Source organism: Myotis myotis, unplaced genomic scaffold (assembly GCF_014108235.1).
Source record: "Myotis myotis isolate mMyoMyo1 unplaced genomic scaffold, mMyoMyo1.p scaffold_m19_p_10, whole genome shotgun sequence".
Taxonomy (NCBI): domain Eukaryota; kingdom Metazoa; phylum Chordata; class Mammalia; order Chiroptera; family Vespertilionidae; genus Myotis; species Myotis myotis.
Window position 1 is genome coordinate 8,372,433 of NW_023416314.1, and position 24,243 is coordinate 8,396,675.

General features: G+C 40.9%; 1 protein-coding gene across 2 annotated transcripts in view; it reads right to left on the bottom strand.

Annotated features, from left to right (window-relative positions):
• Positions 1-2,119: 2,119 nt before the first annotated feature.
• The window catches only part of PDGFD (platelet derived growth factor D), a 224,786-nt gene continuing 202,662 nt past the window's right edge, over positions 2,120-24,243 (bottom strand). For both annotated transcript variants that reach the window (XM_036324423.1, XM_036324422.1), the window contains exons 6-7: positions 13,214-13,428; positions 2,120-4,839 (exon numbers count right to left, since the gene is read on the bottom strand). In XM_036324423.1, coding sequence (XP_036180316.1) covers positions 4,714-4,839; positions 13,214-13,428 — 341 coding nt within the window. In that variant the 3' untranslated portion in view covers positions 2,120-4,713. The remainder of the gene's footprint in view (positions 4,840-13,213; positions 13,429-24,243) is intronic.

Here is a 24,243-nt window from a genome sequence, read left to right on the forward strand (position 1 = left end):
AATAAATACCCATCACCGTATTCCAAAGTTTGTACTAAAATGGAAAATATTGGGAAACAGTCACTTGATGTATTCAACTCTCAAAAAGCAGTGATTTCTTAATAGTTGGCAATTTCAGCCCTATTACTTGCTCACTTGAGAAAGTATATTTGGCCTCCTGATCTTAAATGACCTCCAGTGCCTTTTCAAAGTAGACATGGATCCGATCAATGGTAGCTAGGGATTAGGGAGGAAGAAGAGAAATGGGGAAGTAAAAGGGGGAAGAAGATAGGCTAGAACAGGGTGGGCAAACTTTTTGACTCGAGAGCCACAATGGGTTCTTAAACTGGACTCAGAAGGAGCTGCGGCCGTGTTTCCCGACGTTTGCCATGTTACACTGCTGCTGGTGAAGGAGCGGAGGGGAGAGCAAGAGAACCCTCCGCTCTTTCGGCTCCGCGGGCCGGATAGAACAGCCCAACGGGCCGGATCCAGCCCGCGGGCCATAGTTTGCCCACGGCTGGGCTAGAAGATACTAGAAGAGAATGAATTTGTAATATGTCCTCAATCAAAGATATATGTTAGATAATATGACCCAGACTTTAGTTCTTGAAAGAAAATTTGCATCATAAGTATTATTGAAAATTGAATCCAAGAATTATTTTAAGAGTTGGCTCTTGGCCCTAAGACTGGCCAACAATATCCAACAGTTTAAAATAATTAGAAAGTCGAATGGTTTATTAGAAAATGAAGATATTTTGGCCCATAACTTGCTCACTGAGTACATTAACCTTTATTATGGACTCAGCTCCACTCCCTTTTAATGTGATCTGCTAATGAATTTTGAGAGATCTCTATAGAAATAAAATTCATTTTTTAAAAGATACAAATTAACTGGCAAATTTAGGACTATAACATAAACAGCAGATATAAAGTCTTAAATTAAGTGGTTAGTTGCTTATCCATTGTTGCTGTCTACGTACATTTGGGAGATTTCCCAGGATGTTATGTTGAGTTTTGAAGGCCTGTGTAGTCTTTAACTTGATCTTTAAAAACAACAGAATTTAAGTGAATGTCAATAAAAGCAGTGAATTATAAATATCCTCTCTCCCAGCATATTTGACCAGAGCTGTCAATAAACAAAATCGTATTTCCTAGGATTTGAGGCATGAATACTGGGCTATGCATTTTAATTTAGTGTTTGAGCAGAAGACCCTAGGAATATATGAGCAATTTAGACATCTGTTGAGTTATTCTTAGAGTAAAACTGGACACATGCACATTTTAGGAAATGAAATAAAATTTGTATTTGCATTAAAAAGTTGTTCATATATGGCTAGTATGATACTTTTTACATTAAAAAGTTATCTGAGTTAACTACTATGCACAGCATTATTTGATCCTTTCCTTGCCACTCCCTCACATATTCATGGGTATTTCTATGATAAACTTAGTTCTTGCCACATGATACATATGTTTCTACTTCTTTTCCCCAAACCTAAAACCCTAAACTATATAAAGTGGTCATTTCACCCCACACTGTGCAGCTGTTGGCTATCTCTGATAGCCAGATGATAAAGACTAAGCTACAAGCAAAAGCACAAGTTTTGCAGTGAGAAGAGCTCTCCTTATATGGCCCCCAACCCAAATTATACACCGAAGTCTATAAAAGCGTAGCCTCTAAACTGGTCTCCCTGAACTGACACCACTGATCCACCAGGGTGTTCGTCTAGATGGGGAAAGGTGTGAGGGCGGACAATGGGGAAATGGGTCTGTGATGTGATTGATTTCAGGTTCTGGAGGAAGAGATGGGCTGTGAACTCTCCTAAATGAGCAATGTCAGAGGAGGATATATTTCATTAAAAGGCCGCAGGGGAAACACACATTCATACAAAGAAGCAATAACAGCAGTAAGAGAACAACAAAGCCCGAGTCCCACCTCATGGCCTGGCTTCAGGACACGGACAGAGTAGAATCCTGCTGTCAGGGAACAAGGCTTATGCTCCTTCAACACTGTAAAAGCAATCCTTCAGAAATCAGGTGCCCAACATGGTCACTCCAAACAGGTGCATGCATTTGTAAAAGCAAGTTTGTAACATTGTACAGCTTCGAAAGCTGCAGTGAGTACTAAATAATGGAGCACTTTTGTTCAAAAGCAACATTTATTTTTCAGGAAGATAAGAGGGTTATTACATTTGCTATGAGGGGAAAAAGCTGCATGTTACCAATATGACAAACACAAAAATGCTACTTTTGAAAATGGTTTGCCCTCTAAGAACATATTGAATGAAAGGCATTTATTTCAGGTGCATTTATTAGGGTTTGTTTTGAAATGCACTTTGTACGGTGAGTTTTTTATTCCTTTGATGGCGATGAAACAGATTTATTGGAAATACAATAGGTAACAGATAACCAAGGGAGACGTTTTAATAAAACACCGAGGAAAGAAAAAAGAAAAGTGAGGGGATATGCCTGCTCACATTTCAGCGAATAGATAAGAAGTGCAGACAAGGGCTTTCACGGGTTCCCAGCCTGGAACGTTTATTGAAAACTGGATAAAACACTCTCATTTTTCCTACTTACAGACATGATGTAAGCTGAACACGCTAACGTGATGTCACACATTTTGGTTTTGGTACAGGAATCCGATGTTTTCAGAGGAAACTTGCAAATGGTCACGAAGGGGAAGAGCGATGTCTGTCTCGGCTATTGCTGATTGCACGCTGGGATTTTGGACAACAGAACAATCTCTGTTTAATCTTACCACTCACTCCCCTGGACACATTTTGAAGGCATGTTTTCAAAAAGCATTGGCCTTTCTTTTCAAAGAGCTGAGAAGAAATGAGCTAGGGGTAGCTGAGGATTTGGTCCTGAGGGCACCATGCTTACTAGTAAAATTCCAAAGAGATTGTGGTCCCTCATCTGACACGGGGACTTAACAAGCACCTGTCATATACCCCTCACTCAAATTGGGTCTAGTCAGTAGGGACCTGGACTCAGGAAAGAAATAGGCTCTCCTTTTATCTTTCAAGGCAGCAAGAAAAATGTAGTTCTCTCTGAGACGCCCCTGAGCTATCTTGATTTCAGGGTTGCTTTCTTAAGAGTCTTGCTTTGGAGAATGATGAATCACTTCCTACTCCTGGAGTCAGTCTCCCTTCAAATAGACAGTAAGGAGCCAGAGAGGAAAAATTACTCTGCATAGCAATGATAACCACTGATGCAGAAACAGTTTTCTAGTGGTGGAACCAGGCCAAACTCTTGCTCCCACAATTTGCAGAGTGGCTTCTTAGAATAAGCCCCATAGATTTGGCAAAGAACTAGAGACCCCAGCTCTGATTTCACTTGGTTCAGAAACAGGACTTCAGAGCTGGGGAGTGTGTACATGATTAGGGATTTATATAAATAAGCTTAGGTTGTTTTAATACACAAAAGCTTTTAGGCTATAAGTAATCCATGATGGCTTGCCAAATATAAAATGCCATTGTAAATCCATGTCTGTATATGGAAGAGACAGGAACACAGAAGCAATGTACAGAAAATCAATTAGCACAGTTTGGAGAGTTTGAATTCATTATTAAATATGGGTCCTATCAAGTATTTTATCAAATTTCCAGTAAGGTTAATACCTCAGTGCTTAATGTTTTCACTTTCAACTCCCCAAATCTTTCAATGAGCCTTGTTCTGAAAGGCTCATACAGAGTCCCCAGGCCATTCTCCAGAGACATTACTTCTGCAGATGGGTTTCTGGAAAGAAACAATTAAAATTTGTACTACAGCTTATAAATTGCATCTTGTAGGATTATAATAATAAACCTTCTGAGAAAATTTTTTGAGGCTTGTGTTACATAAATTTTGCATACCTCAGCAAGATGCACCAAAAGGAGACTTAATTTCCAAAGCGCCTGTCTTATCACGGCATGCTTTTGGAGACAGGTAATTACTGTCTACATAGGTAAGTATGTAGTGTGTCTCATGAAAAAACATGGTTTGGTTTGTGCCTTTTCCCCAGGAACCATATTTTCCTTTTTTTATAGTTAAGATGTATATAAGAAAAACTCATCTTTTGGTTTTTAATATATAAGGTGCTTTCTTTAAAAGAGCAAGATTAAAAATTTCTTTGTGATTCAAAATTTAAAAATAAATTAACCTTCCAAATATTTCAAGGAAATGTTCCATGTATTTACTATGTCCCTTATTTTGTCAAAAGACTTTAAGGAACTAAATGACTCAACCTTATGTAAGCTCTGGTGTACCTGGTTATATATACTGAATAAACCATTTGACCATTTACATGTAGGCATGGATATATCCTCAGACACTATTATTAAATACAATTCTATTATTCTGGATATAGAGGTTGATGATATACCTTTCTGATTACCATGACACTAAGGAAGCTAAGCTGAAACTCAACAACCACTTGTATTCATTGCTTTGCAGGCTAGCAGTAAGTTCAGCTGCTGGTGGGAAAAGGGTCACTTACGATACCCTCCTTAAACTAAAGCAGTGGTCGGCAAAAGGGGCTCTTTGGCCCCTTGAGTGTGGCTCTTCCACAAAATACTGACTTCTGCGCATGGATCACAAAGTTTCAATCGCACTGTACATGTGCGCCCGCATGTGGTATTTTGTGGAAGAGCCACACTCAAGGGGCCAAAGAGCCGCATGTGGCTCGCGAGCCGCAGTTTGCCAACCACTGAACTAAAGGATCTTCCATGCTTAGTGAACATGCATATTCTCTTATCGAGGTGGTCTGGAGCTGCAGATACAATCACACCGCTCATGGTGATCCAACTGGATGTCAACGAGAGCCATGGATTTCGATCTACCCCTTCTCCTGAGATGGCCAGGATCAAACTTTAATACCTAGGACAATAAGCATATTTCCTGTTAGAAAGCCCTTAGAGTACAACTCAATAGATGTCACTTACTCTCTTTGTGACAGCTGGTTTTTAGCCCTTTGAGAATTCACACATGTAATTATTTTTACAATTATCAACTCCTGGAAGTGAAGGGCTCAACTGATCACAGTGCCTCCTGAATTACCTACCTGCAGTACCAAGATGACCTCAGAGGTCCTAGCATGTAGTTATTGGCAGCTTTCTAAGGGCCTGCTTTTCTCGGGTGCTGTCCCAAATATTGTCCTGACAATTCTTCTGCCAAAGCATATGTTATGGACAAATAACAATACTGAGCATATTATTATTTCTGTAGACAGCACAATGAATAAAGTCATGAACATAAAATGCCGATATTGCTACATTTTTGATTGATGTAAAACAATTTGCCATAATGAAGATCATTAGGGCCAGCTATAAATAAATGAAAATGTGTTTATGTTCTTACATATATGTTAATATGTAATACCTTTTATAATTCAAATCACTAAAATTTTTGTACATTAATATTTGTGTATCAATATAACATTTCTTAAGTTAATAAAGTATATCCTCAATTTCTTAATGAATACATTTAAATATATTTTTTTGATTAGTAAGTTGAAATAGAAGCTAGCCCTTCTTTCCTGCTGTGCCTTCACGGAAGTAAAATATTAGTCATCCCATCACACATACTTGGAAAATTATATGCTTGTTCTTATATATACTATATGGTCAGTTTAATTGCTTTTCTTGTTTATGCTCTTAGGTTCTGGTTAGCGGTTAGCCTTCACTTTTAATTTTGTTCTATCTTCCCTTTAGACTCTGAAGTCTGTCATAGTACCATAGAATTATGCGGCATTTTACATTTTTCAAAGAATTTGCACAGATGCACTATTTCTTTTGCCTTCAGACAAACCGCATCACAAACTAGAGGAGGTATCCTTATTTCCATTGTATAGATTACAGAATGGAAACCTTAAAGAAAGCTAAGGGTCCTCTGGGGACTCGGACCTGGGAGCTGGGCTTTTTCCTCTGGGCTCCTAGAACACTCTGACCCAGTGCCTCTCCAATGTGCCTACGATTTCCTTTTGTGCCTCCTTGGGTAGACCAGACACACCTGTGCCATGTAAATATAAATGATTTGGACTTTATTAAGTACTTTACTCACTTTGTTCATAGATGAGAAAAGAGGGAGATTAAGTTACTTGCCCCAAATCACAGAGCTAGTCATTAGTAGAACCAGGGTTTGACTCATGACCTTACCCCTGAAATTAAAACTTTGTTTGTATACGTCGACAGCATGCTGGAAATATAGCAGCTGCTAAAGAAACCTCCTGGGTGAAGGTGGTGGGAGATGCCCGCAATGCAGGAGGGAGTGGAAATTCCGGATTCATCCTTTTTACCTCCTTCCCACATCTCTTCTAGTCTACCTCCAACAAACACAGGGGACAAAACAAGCCAGGCAATCAAGAAGAGGCCAAGAGAGTGGCCCATGCTTTAGACCACTTTTAATCCTTTCCCATGTTTGAAAGGAAATGTAAAATACCAAGAGCAGAGTGACATTGACATTTGCCCACTGCTCCCATGTTCTCTCCTGTTGGCTAACTACGAAACACAAAAGATGCCGCTTCTCTGTGAAAAAATAAGCGAAAGAAGAAATAGTTGAAGAATGTATTAATTACCTTCTGGGGTGTTCAGCAGCCGTGCCCAGTACAGATTTGGTCAGAGTGCCTAAGAAGGGGTAAGAGGCTGGAGTCCTACAGCTTTGCCAAGAATTTCTCAATACAAATTAGCTGTTGTCCAAGACTGGCTGCATGTAAATGTGATTTGGGGGCTGACAGATAGAGGGGAGGAAAATGATTTATAAGAAGAAGAACATACGTTAAATATTCTCTGTGTAAAGAAGGCCATTATGGAAGCTTTTTAGGTTGCAATGAGAGTGGCACCTATAAAATCAGCACTGTTGATTTGCTTTCTCATTCCATTTGCTTTCTCATTTGAGATGAGAGCAGAGACTGGGCAGTGTTCCTAACTTGCCTCCTGACAGTTAGGGGTTTTCCCTGTGTTTCATATTAAGCAATGTGAGCACAGCATATATGTGTTTTGCTGATAAGAAGAGAAAAATGAATTGGCAGACACTTTCCCAGACAAGACGGGAAAGCACTGTTTGAACAAAGTGGAAATTGGACTGCTTTGCTGACTGATCACAGGACCGATGTTCAAAGCTTTCAGACCATGTAATAGTCTTAAGTTCAGGTACACAGCACTGCAAGGAGGAAGAGAGCAAAGCTGATCTGAGAGATGGTGGAAAGTTAAAAGAAAAATGAAGAGCTTTTATCTGAGATAGCAAACTGGCTAGTTATGGGTTATCTGGTCACCGTCAAAGGGAAGGAACCATTGAATTAATTACAGCCACTGCTGGACACTTGCTAATAGGAATCATCACAAAATGATTTCCTATTTTCCGAGCTGTGATTCACAGCTGCAAGCACACACACTGAAGTAAAAATTCAGTGAAGGGCAGTCAGCCATTAAGAAATGTGGGTGAAAGTGGAAATCTCAACTCCTCTTCACCACCTGCAAACACATGCGATGCCAGGGAAAGTTGACTTTTATTAAATGGAGAATGATGGCACACGTTGGTAGCTTTCATAACGCTACACAAAGCCAAAAACGCTCAGTTTGCAAATTACCATATCACAAAAGATATTTAACTTAGTGCCAATAAACCACCGAGTGAATCCTTGCCATAAAGCTATTACACTGATAAAACAATACCATGCAGAAAAGCTATCGGCTGAGTTGCCTTCTTGTTTATTGGGAATATATATTTTAAAAAGGTTGTTAAGGCCTTGTAACAGTTCTCAAATTAATGGCTGACATAGGAACACAAGTACATATTTCAGGACAAATGCAATGTCTAAACCTGAGTCATTAAGAGTTTATTTAAGATTCTCCCCCAACTTCTGAGGCAGGCACTGCTCAGTACACATATAGTTTCTTATCTTAAGATTTAAAGAAAACAGTTCTTATTTTTGCTTCTATTTTGACTTTTTTCATGCTTAAAGACTATATGAAAAAATGTGCATAGAGTCAAGATTTTAACGGCTGGTAGTTGATTTTTCTGAAATCGAAGTGACCACAGCAAAAATACTTTGAGAAGGGATAGCATTCTTTTCTATCTGGGTAAGTGCCCAGCTTGCAGCAATAGTTGCAGCAGAGGCAGCCTTCCAATAGAAGTGATTCCAAGTCACAAGACAGAGCATTCAATAAAAAAGACACGAATGATGAAAAGTTCAGCAACGTTTTGTTGACAAATTAAGTTTGAAGGTAACCAAAGGCTGGGAGCCTATAAAACTCTCATGAATTTTGAAAATGCAATCTTGATATCAGTGGACATTTACTTCTAATAGAAGTTTTCTGTGAACACACTGGGGTTGCTATGGGGTATACTTAAGTGCAGTTCATTCCTTTACAAAACTAAGTAGTCAAATGAGCTCAGTGGTTAAGCATCAACCTATGAACCAGGAGGTCAAGGTTCGATTCTGATCTGGATACATGCTTGGGTTGTGAGCTGGATCCCCAGTAGAGGGCATCAGGAAGCAGCTGATCAATGATTCTCTCTCATCGTTGATGTTTCTCTCTCTCTCTCCCGCTCCTTTCCTCTCTAAAATCAATAAAAAAAATATTTTTAAATATTAGTCAAGCCGAAACCGGTTTGGCTCAGTGGATAGAGCGTCGGCCTGCGGACTGAAAGGTCCCAGGTTCGATTCCGGTCAAGGGCATGTACCTGGGTTGCGGGCATATCCCCAGTGGGAGATGTGCAGGAGGCAGCTGATCGATGTTTCTCTCTCATCGATGTTTCTAACTCTCTATCTCTCTCCCTTCCTCTCTGTAAAAAATCAATAAAATATATTTAAAAAAAAAATATTAGTCAAATGATTTTGATTTAAAGAATCAGTGGCTACATGTTCAGCCGAGCCATTGCAGAAAACATGATGAAAGCCTAGCTGGGCACCAGATTTCAGAGTATGGCAATAGCGCTGAGAATCATTCTTGACACAGATGGGTCTTGTCTACCTGAGGAGCATCCTGCCCTAAGACAGGTTGGCTAATCTGTGGCAGGAAGGCGTGATGTGAAGCTAGATCTGCAAGGGAAAGAATGAGCGCCTTCTGTAGTCCCTCAGGGGAGTCCCTTCACTCACTAGGTGAGTTATCAGGGCTGTCAGAACCGAGGAAGCCAGAACAGGCTCAGGAAATTCTACTCACATCTGTTTTGTGCTTTATAGTCTTGAGATGCTTTCATTCCCTCAATAGCCCCAGGAGCTAAGTAGCACAGGTGTTATTACTGATGCATTAACTTCTCTATAAACATTAACTGTTCCAGATTACATCTTTATTCTTTTGCATTTACCTAGCACTTCAACCACCAATTTGTTTATATTCCATACACAATTTCAGTAAGATGAGATTTTGGGGCTAGGAAAGAAGGTAACAGTGAACGGATAGCATGTAACTTCAGGTCTGTCTGGGACTCAACATTGTAGGTTATAAGTGAGGAAACCTGGGGCCCTGGGGGGTTTTACTTGGCTGGTCCTAGGTTGCCTCCCCATGAGGTAGACCTGGAACCATATCCACAAAATCTGCCCTGGCTCTCAGAGGAAAACAGACACAGCCTGAAAAGAGCTGTCTTATGGCTTCAATCAAGAGGGAGAAAGGAAAAAAAAGAAAGAAAGAATAAAGGGAAGCCTATATAAGCTTTAGAAATTATAGTTCCAGGAAAAAAAAAATAGAGTAGAAACTCTGAAAAAAATGTTTTTCTGTCTTCTTGGTCTTAATTTATAATTTTAGCTAAAAGTTTTTCAATAGCAAATCCTTAAAGCATGTAAAAACTGAAAGTACTATTCTTTTAGTGCAATATTTTATTACCTCTAATTAACCCTCTGATTCATATATAGGTATTTGCTTATATCTCTAACTCAAACTGTATTAGGAAGCAATTTTTTAATATAAAATTCTACATTAAAATTAAAAGAATCCTGGAAAGTTATTTTTAATTCTGTGCAGAGACAAGAATGATTCTAGATGTTGTAAATGTGTCAGAAACAGGCTTGTGTGTTCAGTATGGTTGCTATTAGCCATGTGTATCTATTTACATTAACGTTAAGGTAAATAAAATGAAAATTTCAGTTTCTTGTGTGTATGACATAGATTTGTAACCACATGTTGCCAGTGAGTACTATTTTGGACAGTGTAGATATGAAACAGTAGAATTTCTAAATATGAAACTAGAAATTCTACTAGTATAGGGTTACATCAGCTTTGTGACAAAATCATGAGAGAAAGGACAAAGAAAATTAATTTTTATCTTTCTCTCTCTGATGCTTCCTACCTTTTTAGCTGTTGACTGAATGGACATAGGAGACCACATGATGAAAAACAGTAAATGTTAGTGAAAAAGCTCATCGAATTTCTAGGGAACATCCTACTCCTTCATTACACATTATCGAGGGAAGATGAGGATTTATATATATAGCACCCTCTGTCTACACACTATGTTTTCTGGAACCTTCCCCATTTAAAAATCACTACCTCAGGTATCCTTTATATCCTATTTATTCCAAGAGGCATAGAATAGTTGCCAGGAGAAAGAAAAAATACTTTAACAGGATACCTAACAACCTTTGAGAACAGAAAATAAAAAGATGCTAACACCCTATTGCATTGTGAAGAAGGCTAACCCCCCCTACGGCAGAAACAGCACAACCTTCCAACAAAGCAATGATATTAGCTCCACTGAGAGCTTTAAAATGTCTCCATTTTATTCCTTAAACGCTGAGCATTGAAGTGTTTGTGGAGAGTCACACAGGCCTGCTTATGTGATGAGTTCCAGTCACCCGTAGGGGTGCTCATCTCTCACGGAAACTCATTTCACATCTCATCAGTTATAACCAGGCGCTGAGGAAACTGGGCTTTCCTGTCTCTGAGTTAAGAAAACAGACACAGAACTACCAGCTCAAGCAACCCCTGTCTCTGGAAGTGGAACGAGCCTGCTGCCCTTCCGTGGGTCACCCGGCAGAGTGATCGCTGTGACATGTTTCAGGGGCATTTTAGGAGATGGGGGGGGATAGGCCAGGCCTGTTAGTTCCAGGGGTGCAGTTACTGACTGCGTGATGCTGCTGCCGGGTCCCTTTGTCCAGCACGTGGCCGACTGATTTTGTGTAGAGCTCTGCAGGCTCCCATAAGCGAACATATTGTGACACAGGCTTCAAAGAGATGCTTTAGACAGCAGTTTCAAAAGATGGCAACATTGTCGATCTGTTTGTGTGACTGAACAAAGAGATATAGGGCCTCCCCTTCAGATATTAATTGTCTACAGGAGTTTATAGGTAGCGGTGATTGTGTACAGAGACAAGAAAGGAACTAAGGACAGGACCCTGTCTGGGAGGCGAGAGTCCTTTTAGGTGTGTGTTTAACTCTGCTGTTTACGCAATGAAGGATTTTAAAAATCTAGCTGTACCTTGTAACTGAGCAGGGAGTCGAGATGAAAATAAAGCGCTCCCCAAAACATCAAAGACTGGACCCGCATGCTTTTCCTCACAGTTATGACTAGGCGGAGAGCCTGTCACTTCGAGGATTACTTCAACTCTGAGCTGGTCATTGCATTCTGCATTCATCTTTAGGGTCCAGCTCAACATTGTGAGTTTCAGGCTCTTGAACTCCAGAACACTGTCCAATCTAGAGTTCATCAGGTCACACAAAAATAAAACACAATGCGCACCGACGACAGCATTCTCTGGCTACGAGGACTTTTTGTTTTTTTCCTTTGAAAACTGTGTGGGTGGAGTAAGAAATTCTTGTGACTAAGAGGGTATGTTCCATGTAGGTCTGAAGAGTGTGTTTTCTCTGGGTAAGGTAAGCATGGCCAGTGGCCCACAGCTTCCTGCATTTCCCAAGTGGAAAATGCTGCTGATGACACATCCATTTTCATTTGGCTCCAGAGTTACCGCCTAACTTAATATTATTGTTTTATTGTTAACAGGGTAACAAAAAACACTTTTACAAAGCTGGAGATTTCATTTAGGGAGCACTGTCTATTTTTTTTGTTTTTGTTTTGGCGGATACTGATAAAAAGCAACTCAAACAATGATTCCTAACAATAATGTTTGCTCCACATTTTAGTTTATGTTTTGAAACATGTTTCTGTTTTATGTTTCACATCTTGAAAAACTCCTTTCATATGCAAGACATTATTTGATCCCCAGATCTGCTCAGTAAGAGCTTAACTGATATCCTTCCTTAGTCCCATTTCACATGTGTGAAAACTGAGCCTCTAAACTGTGGTGACTCACCTGTGCTCCCACAGCCAGGAAGTAGTAAGGCTACTGTCAGTGTCCGGAGCGGCTCTGAGTCCCCTAAGTGTACTCTTTAATGCACAGTAAAATGCTATGTCTTTTAAAAGAGACAGCACGGTGTTACTAGCAACAAGAACATAGACTCTGGGAGCAGGGATCAGAGTGCAGGTCCTGCTCTGTGATTCACCAACCGTGTCACACTGGTCAGCTTACTGATCCTCTTAGGCCTCAGTTTATCTCTCCCCACCCTTTGACAGTAGAATTGAGAAAATACTAAGTGAGTTAATGATTCCTTATAATAATATCTGGCAGAGTCTAAATACTTAATAGAGTTTGTTGATATAATTATTATTAAAGGTTACTGCTCTCTCCTTACATTTTTGTTTTTCTTATTTATTTTATTTATTTTAGCATAATTTCAGAGCTGATTCCCCAGGTAGCACTCAGTAGTATTTAGGAAAAAAAATTGTTATTTCTAAAAGAGAAATACTTTTATATTTACAGAATAAAAAATGTCTCCGACGATGTATATTTTCTGACAAATCATTTGCTATCTTTGCATTGCTTCATTTTTAATCACTTGTTTGAATTAAAGTTTGGCTCTTAGCATTTTCTTAAAAAAACCTACATTTTGCAGTCAGAGCCTTTAAATAAATAACATCATATTTCTACAAAGGAAGCCAAATAAGTTCTGAAATTACTTCACCATCCATTTGCTTATACACTTATCCTGTCAACCCAGGTGGTATACGATGAGGATTAGAAAAGAAGTCCCTTTTTTTTAGGATGAACTTAGACCCTCCCCCGGGCACTTAGCTTGACAAATTTAGCCCGAGTATAATTTTAGGTCCCAGTCATTCCCCTGGCCAAGTGCCCTTTTGCAGGGCAAGAACTGACCAACTGTACCCAATGGTCCTGTCTTCTAGCTCCCCGTGAATGACGTGCCTCTTGCAGCCGAAACTGCTAAATCCGGCACTTCAACAAAGACATTTGAACGTGACATACCTCATGATACTTTTTCACGGTTTTCCCCGAAGTGCACTTGCAGGACTTGCGGTTGACAGTGCCACAGCCACAGTTTCCCCCGCAGCGCTGCACAAGGAGGCACCGCGGGAAGAAGACCACGTTGGTCAGCTTCAGCTCCTCTCGTAAGTTTACGGAGTAGTTCCTGGGAGTGCAGCTATAACGCTTGGCATCATCATTGAGCCTGTCCAGGTCCACTGTAAGAAACACGCACGGTGTGAGCAAGTGCACGCTGTAAGCAAAAACACGCAGCATGTGTTTCGGGGAAAGGGATTGAATATGTCTTTGGGATCTCAATTACTACTCCAAATATCACAGGTGAAAAGTCTCACTGTTCTTTTGATCCTACGTGCCTTTCAAAAAAATAATTATCAACAACAAAGAAAAACCAAAAGCCCTAAAAAACTTGGCTAAATCTACATATTGGTTCAAATTTCCTTGTATGTTTTCTAATGCAAAAAAAAAAAAAAATTGTTCTGAGGTTAAAATAAGTAAATGGCCAGCAATTTGAAATAATTGACTTTATATTTTTTTAAAAATATATACTTTATTGATTTTAGAGAGGAAGGGAGAGGGAGAGAGAGATAGAATGATGAGAGAGAATCACTGATTGGCTGCTTCCTGCATGCCCCCTACTGGGGACCGAGCCCGCAACCCAGGCATGTACCCTTGGCCAGAATCAAACCCAGGACCCTTCAGTCCGCAGGCTGAGGCTCTATCCATTGAGCCAAATCAGCTAGGGCTAATTGCCTTTATCTTAAAACATTATTCTTTATTCTAAATAAATCCTAACTCTAAGCTATTACTTAAATATAATTTGAATTATATCAGGGACAATCACTCTAATATATCTAACCAGCAGTGAAAGCTTACAAGTCAAGGTGAGAAAGGAAAAGATTTTAGCTTATTTCAACTCAAAGGGCAAAGAAAATGGCATTTGGGGGGTTGTGAATCTGATGCATATTTGTGCATCGGGTCCTAGATGGCAGTACAGCTTAGTGGTTAAGTCTTGGGCTGTGCAGGAAAGCTCAGCTGCCTTCACATCATGGCTCTGCCTCCTTAACTGCTCTGAATCTCCGCTGCCTTATCTATAAAATGTAAACAGCATAACTACCTATTTCACAGCAATATTTGAAAGATTGCCTCTAGTGTGCATGATACTCAATACTGCTTATTATTGTGCATTTTGATTAATTTTGACTTTTCCTGCATATTTTCTTTTAAAGGCAAATGGTCAAAAATGAAAATTTTAAAAAATCAGGCCTTTATTCTCTATTTCTTTCTTTTGGCTGTTACTCTATACACATGATTGTCAGGGGGTATGGTTACGGGGTTTTCTATGAATGAAGAGCATCATCCTATATTTTCACATTTTAGTCATAAAGATGTATAGGAATTACATTTGTCTTATATTATATAAATTACATTTTAACTAGTGGTTTCAAAATCCATCCAGTCCTCCATCCACTGACATGCAAATCCTTGACTGTTGAGCACATACATGACCATGTCCTCAGGAGAAAGTCCCTTGTCTGCCCGAGTTCCACACCATTGCCTAGTGCACGTCCTTTGTCACCAGAGGCCACCACAGGAGGGGTCCCTCCAATGCCAGTTGGGTATCATCAGGCTGACCCTGGACTCTGGCCCCAAGGAGCCTTAGTCACAAAGCAAAACTGCTTGAGGAGCAGTAGAGAGTTCTTTGGGGGCAGAGGTTCAAGGCTAAGGATGCTGTCAGTAGACTGCATCTGAAGGAAACCAAAAGAAGGCACTAGGGGGTGAAGACACTTAACCCCATGAAGTCAGCTGACAGACTGGCCAGATGGCCACATGACCCCGGGAATAAAGAACTCAATGGGAATTGAATCGGTGCCCTGCCCTGAGTGCCTTTCATATGTGCAACTACGCTTGATTCTCAAGGACAGAGGTATTTCCCCAACTTTAATGTGCTGAGCCCAGGACATGTGGGGGCTGAATACATGCTAAATAATTACTAGGCATAACTTATTGCTGGTTTTCTTTTCTTCTTTTGTAACGACATCAGAAGTTTAGCTACAATCAATCCAGATTTGAATTGAATGAACTCTGTCTTGGGAAAGGAACAATTTTATTGCTGCTAAAGCCCTGTAAATAACTGCAAGCAAAGCAGGAAGGATTACATAAATGGATTAAGAAGTGCAGCAATCATCCATTACAAGTGTCATCCTGATAGAAATGCTGATGCTGGCCTGTGCATTACTGCGCCTGTGGACAGGGCTGACGCAGAGGGCCCACTCTGCCGCTTGGGATAACGGAAATATTTTGTCTAACATCGCGGGGGAAAGAGGTGCAATTAGCAATAAGAGGCTGTGATGTGCGGGAAGGCAGGGAGGGAGAGGTGGGAAGTAACAGTACTGAGTCTCTCTGTAGTTCAGCCCTCTGCTAGGCACCTTACACATATGCCTCTGTTTCCTTCTCCCCCAGGCTTTTGAGGTGGGTATTACTTACCCAAAGTGAATAGTAAGTGGGAAAAGTGGAATGGAAACCCTTTTCCCGTTTGCTCTATATTCTGTCACACAAGCAGCATGGGGGAATGAGAGGTACCTCATAGCTGAAGGAAGAACACCCCCACCTCCCGCTGTACCCAGCTTTTCTGTAGGCTGCTGTACTAGGGCTGGGCTGCTGAATGCTTCCTCCTTATCTCTAGAATGTTTCCAAGACAAATTACAGTGCTTTCCCTATAGAAATGTAGTTGAACCCCCAAGTGCCCTCTACAAACCAGAATAGGGTATGCACGTCTTACTTGCCTTAAAACACAACTCTCTGCTCATTGTATAAGTTTACTGACTGCCCTGGGTACTTCCGTTTCTTATCCGCCATGAAGAGACTTACAGTGCTGTCAATTTTATGCATCCACTCCCTCGGGTGACTAAGAACCGAGGCGGCCCCCTGTGACTGCTGTAGAGTCCAGCTGCCCTGCTTATCAGGGGATGGAAACCACCAAGGCGCTCAATTTAGAACTAGAACTAAAAGGTTCTTCTGACCGGATACAAATAACTTCAAAGCAAGAGTGCAGACTCTGCAGGGGGTATTGAGTTTCCAGTCAAGGGAGACTGATCAGCAGTGCAGCAGAGCAGAGAGACAGACCAGGGCTGAGAGCAATTAACACTTCCGGTGGAAGGTACTTCAGTGGGAAGGGGGCTATGGTGTGAGCCTGCTGGGAGGGAGGAAGGCCAAGAGGTACAGATCCAGAGAGAAGGGCTGCCCTTTCCTTTCCTGTTCAGTCTCCATGGCGGGACAGTATAGGGCAGCAAGGGTGTTCCAATGAGAATTCAAAGGCCCATTACTTTCATGCAACTTCCCTAGTTCACCCAGGTGTACATAATGTTATAATTCCTCTTTTGCTGTCCTTTTGAATTTGAGTCTTCTTGCCTTTGCTTGGCTCTTCAATGTCAGTTAAGATGTGGGGCTGTGCCCTGCCAGCATGGCTCAGTGACTGAGTGTGGACCTATGAACCAGGAGGTTCGATTCCTAATTAGGGTACATGCTGGGGTTGTGGGCTTGATCCCCAGTTGGGGGCATGCAGGAGGCAAGTGATCAATGATTCTCTCTCATCATTGATGTTTCTATTTCTCTCTCCTTCTCGCTTCTTCTCTGAAATCAGTAAAAAAGAAAATTATTTGGGGCTGTGCACTGACAATATGTTGGAAGGGCTGAAAGGTTTCACTGTCCTCAAGGGCTTCCTCTGGACACGTGAATCCAATGCGGGGCCCTGCACAGCACAGCAGGAGCACCCTTCCACCTGCAGCCATGCCCTGCCCTGAAAGCATAGCCCAGTCACAGAAGCACCTTGGGCTGTGATAAGAGCTCTGGGCTCCGAGTATTGGGGAGGAAATGAATAAAACAATGGTATATAGGAGAAGGCACACCCTTGTTCAGTGTCTAATCCAGGGGTGGGCAAACTTTTTGACTCGAGGGCCACAATGGGTTCTTAAACTGGACCGGAGGGCCGGAACAAAAGCATGGATGGAGTGTTTGTGTGAACTAATATAAATTCAAAGTAAACATCATTACATAAAAGGGTACGGTCTTTTTTTTTCAATAGTTTTACTCATTTCAAACGGGCCGGATCTGGCCCGCGGGCTGTAGTTTGCCCACGGCTGGGACTCTAATCCATGAGGGTTTAGGTGTGGAAGAAAGAAGAGTCAGCCTGCTGTTTTTGATTCTGACCATCTATATGCCTAAGTACCAGGTAACATGAAAAGTTCTGCACATGGATGATTGCATGAAATCCGCAAATACACTATGAATTCCATACTGTTATTGCTCTTATTTTTAGAGTTGAGGGAATCGAGCTTTTGGAAGGTTAAGAACAAAACTTGTCCAAAGCCACACAGTCAGTGGTAGAGCCAGGGTTTGAATCCAGGTTTTTTCATGCCTCTTGCACATCTGAGCCTCAGTCTGAAGATTTCAAGGAGGATGTTAAGAGCAGCTTCCATAAGCCATGCTGGAGCCTTCCTTCTAGAGGACACTCAGTGTGCAAACGCCCTGGCTTTCTGGGTGTGCTGATAGGCACTAACCTGCCATTTTCAAGATGTTGTCAATTACATATACCCAAGCAGGTGCTCCCGTGCACACATCACCACCTACCAGATTATACTGGAAGAGTACACCATGTTCTGGCTAATAAACCAGGCAAATGTAAGAGATCCTCTTTTTTTCTTTGATATTGAGCAACCAATATAATTCATTTCATCTTTTTCACCTGAATTGAGGGGACTTTTGTCTATTCATGATCTTCATTTTGTTTTATCATTTTCTTTATTTAGATGTTTCTCTTCCACTAAAGCATAAGGCTTTAGGAAGCAGAGAGTTAATTGTCTTTTTATACCACCTGTCCTAGTGCTCTGCCCCCAGGGGAAGGACCAAATGTAGGTCATTTAAATCCACCTCTTCTAAAACCATTTGGTTTCAACAATTAGAAGCAGGGTACTGTTGAAGGAAACACATAATTTTGAGTCTAAGCATGTGGGTCATTTTAGGATATCTGAAATAATCAATTAAAACCAATAAAAAATAACCTGAAGTCATTAAGCACCCCTGGACAATTGTTTCTGATTTCCTGTAAATATCTATCTTTTGTGACTCGGAATGAAAACCCAGAAACTTAAAATCAATATTAGAAAGCCCTGGCCAGGTGGCTGAGTTAGTTGGAGTGTCGTCCCATACACCAAAAGGTTGCCGGTTTGATTCCTGGTCAGGGCACATACCTAGGTCATGGGTTCAGTCCACAGTTGGGGCACATATAGAGGCAACTGGTTGATGTTCTTCTCTCATATCAATGTTTCTCTCTCTGTCTAAAAATCAATAATAAAAAATACATATCCTTGGGTGAGGATTAATATATATCTACACTAATAAAAGAAAAACATGCAAATTGACCATACCTTTGCTATGCCTTAAGCCATGCCCACCAGCCAATCAGAGTGACTGTATGCAAATTAACCCAACCAAGATGGCGGCCGGCAGCCACAGAGCTGGAGCAAGCAGGAGGCTTGGTTGCTCCAGTGATGGAGGAAGGCAAGCTTCCCACCTGCCACGGCCGGCTCTGAGCTCCACTCAAGGCAACAAAGTTTCAATTATAGAACATAAATAAACCCCAGATACCTGCTTTCAGCCGGCTGTGGCCACGGAGCTGGAGTGAGCAGGAAGCTTGGGTTGCCCCTGCGATGGAGGAAGCCAAGCTTCCTGCCCACCCTGGCTGGCTCTGAGATCCACTCAAGGCTACAAAGTTTCAATTATAGAAGGTAAATAAATCCCAGAATAAAAAAAGAAGAAAAAAAAAGGAGAGGCTGGGAGCTTCCGTCGCCGGGGGGCTTGGCCATCCTGAAAAAGGCTCTCAGCCCCTCACCCAGACTGGCCAGGCACCCCAATGGGGACCCCCACCCTAAAGGGGATGTGGCTAGCCTGAAAATATCCATCAGTCCCTCACCCAGGCTGGCCAAACCTCCATGGGGTGAGGGTCCCCACTGGAGGGCTTGACCAGCCTGCAAACAGCCATCAGCCCCTCACCCAGGCTGGTCAGGCATTCCAGTGGGGACCCCCAGTCTGAAGGGGGTGTGACCAGCTGCAAACAGCCATCAGCCCCTCACCCAGGCTGGCCAGGCACCCCAGTGGGGACCCCCACCCTGAAGGGGGTGTGACCAGCCTTCAAACACCCATCAGCCCCTCACCCAGGCTGGCCAGGCACCCCAGCAGGACCCCCACCATGATCCGGGACACCCTTCAGGGCAAACCAACCAGCCCCCACCAGTGCACCAGGCCTCTATCCTATATAATAAAAGGGTAATATGCAAATTGACCCTAACAGCAGAACGACTGGGAATGACTGGTCACTATGACACACACTGACCACCAGGGGGCAGATGCTCAATGAAGAGCTGTCCCCTGGTGGTCAGTGTGCTCCCACAGGGGGAGCTCTGCTCAGCCACAAGCCAGGCTGATGGCTGCCAGCACAGAGGTGGTGGCGGAAGCCTCTCCCGCCTCCTCAGCAGCACTAAGGATGTCCAACTGCAGCTTAGGTCTGCTCCCTGCTGGTAAGTGGACATCCTCCGAGGGCTGCTGGGCTGCCAGAGCGATGTCTGACTGCCAGCTTGGGCCCGATCCCCCAGGGAGCAGGCCTAGGCCAGCAGGTGGACCTCCTCCAAGGGGTCCCAGACTGCAAGAGGGCATAGGCCGGGCTGAGGGACTCCCTCCCCCCTGAGTGCACAAATTTTTGTGCACCCAGCCTCTAGTATATATATAAATGACTTAAGAAAGTCTTAGCCATATATAGCCCCACTAAACAATCCAGATTTTCTTTGCAAGGAATAGGTACTTAACGACCACTATCTGAACAAATCAAACTAATGATTGTGTTAGGTTAGACTCAAGAAACTGGGGTTCCCTAATTATGATGCATGAAGATGATTGTCCCAAGACCCATGGGATCTAGAAGCAGTGCCACACAGGGTCAAGGATGGCATCAAGAAGGCTGTTCCCTCACGCATATCTCAAATTGCTCAGGAATATGTCCTTTGCCAAATGGAAAATGATATCACAATCTGTCATGTAAAGAGCTCCCATTTTGACTTTGATGTTACAACACTGCATTTATGGTGCTGAGGGTGGGGGTGAGAGGTAAAGGGAATGTGTAAATAATTGCAGGATTTTTATGTCAAGCAACTAGAGGAGCTCAGCCTTTTTCAAGGTTCATAAATTCCCCAGGAGAAGCCATCATCTTTATGGACATTACAACCTCACTGTAATTCTCTATAAATCTACACATAATTGTGAAAACTGTTTTCACATTTCAACCCCAATTTAGAAGTGCAAGTAAATCTGGAATGAACAACTATTTTATAATTTTCAGTGAGGGAATATCAAAATATTTTAAACTTAAAATGTTAAATTCCATGACTTCATTTGCTGGTTTAATTTCTAAATGGAAACATTTACCACTTGTATTTATAGAAATCAACCTAAATCATATTAAAAAGTTCCCAATTAGACAATTCCTAATTTTCAGGGTTTAAAAACACTGTTAAGCAATGAGTGAATGGGAATTTATTGAGTACCTACGATGTGCCTGGCACTGTGTGGGCTGCTTTCACAGACCCCAGTATCATCAAATTCTCATAACTAAACCCATTTGATAGTGGAAAATGAGATGCAGAAGTTAAGTGACTTGTCTAAAGTCACTGGACATATAATGCAGGCATTGATAAATATGTGCTGAAAATGAATGGACAAGTGCATGAATATCTGCAAGGCATTGAATTGGGCATGAAAGCAGCTCACACCATCAAAAGGTAACTCTCTGAACTATAGGAACTCATGACCTGGGCGGATGTATAAAGTACATCTAAGAAACGAAAAGTGAGAAAACAAGTTAGGAGATAAAAAGAATCGAGGAGATTTTAAATGTCCCTCTTTCTTTCATTTACTAGAAGATGACTAGTCTCTGAACTTTAAAAGCTATTGAGTTTCCCACAGCATGGAATTTGCAGCCAAGAAACCTAGATTAATGTCATGGTTCTTTACACTTTGCGGTTGTCGCAGAAAGTTTCTGAATTTGTTTATTTTACATGTAAAATGGGAATAAGAATACTCTCCTGTTAAGGAATTTAGTCAGATTGAGTGAGTTAAGAGTGTTTGAAGCATAGGTCCAAACCCCAGCTCTCAGTAGGTACACCCCACATTATTGTTGAAATGAGTAAAACAGATCAATGTGATAAGGGTAAGAATGGCATCACCCCAACAGCTGAGATTCTGCAACTGGTGATCACTAAGAAAAGGAAGGTCATGTCCATCTTGATCTAAATGTCAGAAGGCAATGATTGCGTATTCAGCTTCATTTCATGGGCCTTAGCACAGTCCTCGACAAGTAAAGACACTTAATGAGCCAGCTCTCCTCACACCAGCAGTGTCAGCATAGCGAGTGCTCTCGGAAGGGTGTGCTTTCTTCTCAAGTCCATTTGGGTGGTGAGAAAAAAAGATGATGGGGGGAGGGTTCCCCATGTTTCACAGAAAACAAGGGCACAGGACCCACAAGGCAAACCTATTCATTGTTAACAAGAGTGACTGTGTGGAAAAGGCACATTTGCACACCCAGACACTAAAGGCTACTTACGGTTGGTTTTCCACCACCAAATAGATTTTTTTCTAAGCAATTTGCATGTGAATCATAAGCCCAGATGGGAGGAATAATTGTGATGATGACAGTGAGGTTAGGATCCCCATGATGATGGACAGTGTTGACTAGGTATTCCATGCTGTATTGGTAATGGGAGGGGCCAAGATTTTCTTCAAACACTTCATGCCTGTGTCCTCCTAGACACGTGCAACATGATACACAAGAGTACAGTTTTAGTAATGTTTTCTGGAAAACTGAATGAGTGGGGAATCTAGATATTTACAAATCATATGGATCATAAACAGTGCCTACAGTATAAAGAGGAAAGATTTGTAAAGAAAACATCCAGTGAGCAAAATGGTGCCAGAGTGTTTCTGGGTAAATAGTATCACAGAAAAGTTTAATATGTACTTGGTGATCATATTGTAAACTTTTAATGAGTGTACTGGTTATGTGGATACTTAAATCTGACAGTGTTCGTATACTCTGCAGGAGGGAAGAGAGCGGAGGGGTTCACAGAAATATCTTGCTTTTTTAATATTTACGTTTGTATTCGAAAGTAATAATAGTAGCTATCATTTATTGAGGGTGCACTAGGTGTTATATATTCTGCTGTTATCAATCCTAGCACAACTTTGTGAAGTGGTTGTAGTTAGAGATACTTAAATTGCAGAAAACAGAGGCTCAGGATCTATACATGACTTCGTCAAGGCCACTAGTCTTAGGATTTGAGTTAGAATTTTATGCCAAGTTTAAATGACAAGGAATTCCATGCTCTTCCCACTATAGCAATCTTTCCTTTACTCTATTTCTATCAAATTTGTGGGAAACAACTTTAATATTGATAAATAAAGCTTTCACTTGGTGTATACCACATGGTTCAGGAAACTCAATGAAGGTAACCCTCATCCAAAATGAGAACTTAGAAAAATAAATCCATTTTGATTGAATGTGCCTAGTACCTCAGTTTATTTGATGTACAGATAGACAGCTACAGAAGAATGATATCTCAAGGCTGACTTATCAGATTCATCACAGTGTCAGCCAAGGGCTTTCTGAAAATTCTTATACAGATCTCAAACAGGCAGATAAAGGTATAGACATTCCACCTGTGGTGGCTTCAGCTTGTCTCTAAACTATGTTCACATCTTAACGCACTCCAAAATTACATACCACCGAATACATCACTATTGAAAACTCGTATCTTCTTGGTTAGCATACAGGGACATAACACAGCAGAAATAGCTGTAAAGACTAATTTAAAAATAAAAGGTATTCTGACCTAAGAGAACTCAGAACCATTTCAAACATTTTGGTACACAGCACATTTATTTTATTTAATCCTCAGTTTCTTATGCCAGTTATTTATTAGTAAATAGTTTGCAAATTAAAGCATTGGGTGTTTTAGATTTTAGAAAGAAATCATATAATTGGTATTAGATCCGAATTTATAGCTGTCTTAGAGTTACATCTGTTTAGAATCTGTAAAAATTATATATTCCAAACCCCACCATTTGGAATCAATTACTATCAATATATTTTGATCCACTTGATATTAAAATACTGATTTTTTAGAAGAGGGGTCATCAATTTTGGCACATAAAAAATAGAAACTAATTTTTAAGCATAATTATAGTTCAGAACTACTAATATGAACTGCATCAACAATTATCTCCATATTCTTATCCAACACTTAAACTGTGAAAACACTTCCCCCTTGCTATTATATATGTTGGATTTTTCTATGCTAAACATTCATTCTGGAAAATCAAGTTCTCTTGGAATAAGTAAAAGAACAGATTTCACATTCTTCATCTCTATAAATTGCTTCTCAAGAAATTCCCAGTCTAGTAGAGCTTAAGGCCAATCATTTAATTTAGAATGCCAAATTTCACAGTATGATCTTAAGTATAGAAACACTGCCCTTAAATTTAAAGGTACATGTTTTATAGCCCATCACAGAATAATTTCAGTTAAACTTCAGTGATCATACAATGATTCAAAGGTTAATTGCATAGCTTTTAGAATATCTATATGATTTTTTTACTAATTACATGCAAATCTGTGGTAATATCAGCATTGGCAGAATAAGTAGATGACACTTGAACTTGACAAAAATTTTTAAAACTTTTGAGCAGTTTTGAGGTTGAAGGCATGTGGTTGAAATTATTGGCAAAAAATTGGGTTTTGGAACTATAGTTATCTACAGATTTCAATTATCCATAGTACTTTTTCTCCATTACCACCTAGAAAACTTAAAGTTGAATATATTAACTTGTAATATTATCTTCAGTCAGAAATTCTTATAGACAAGTTGGAGCTTATCTATTTCTTGTGAATTTTCTAAAAAGTAGATCTTATG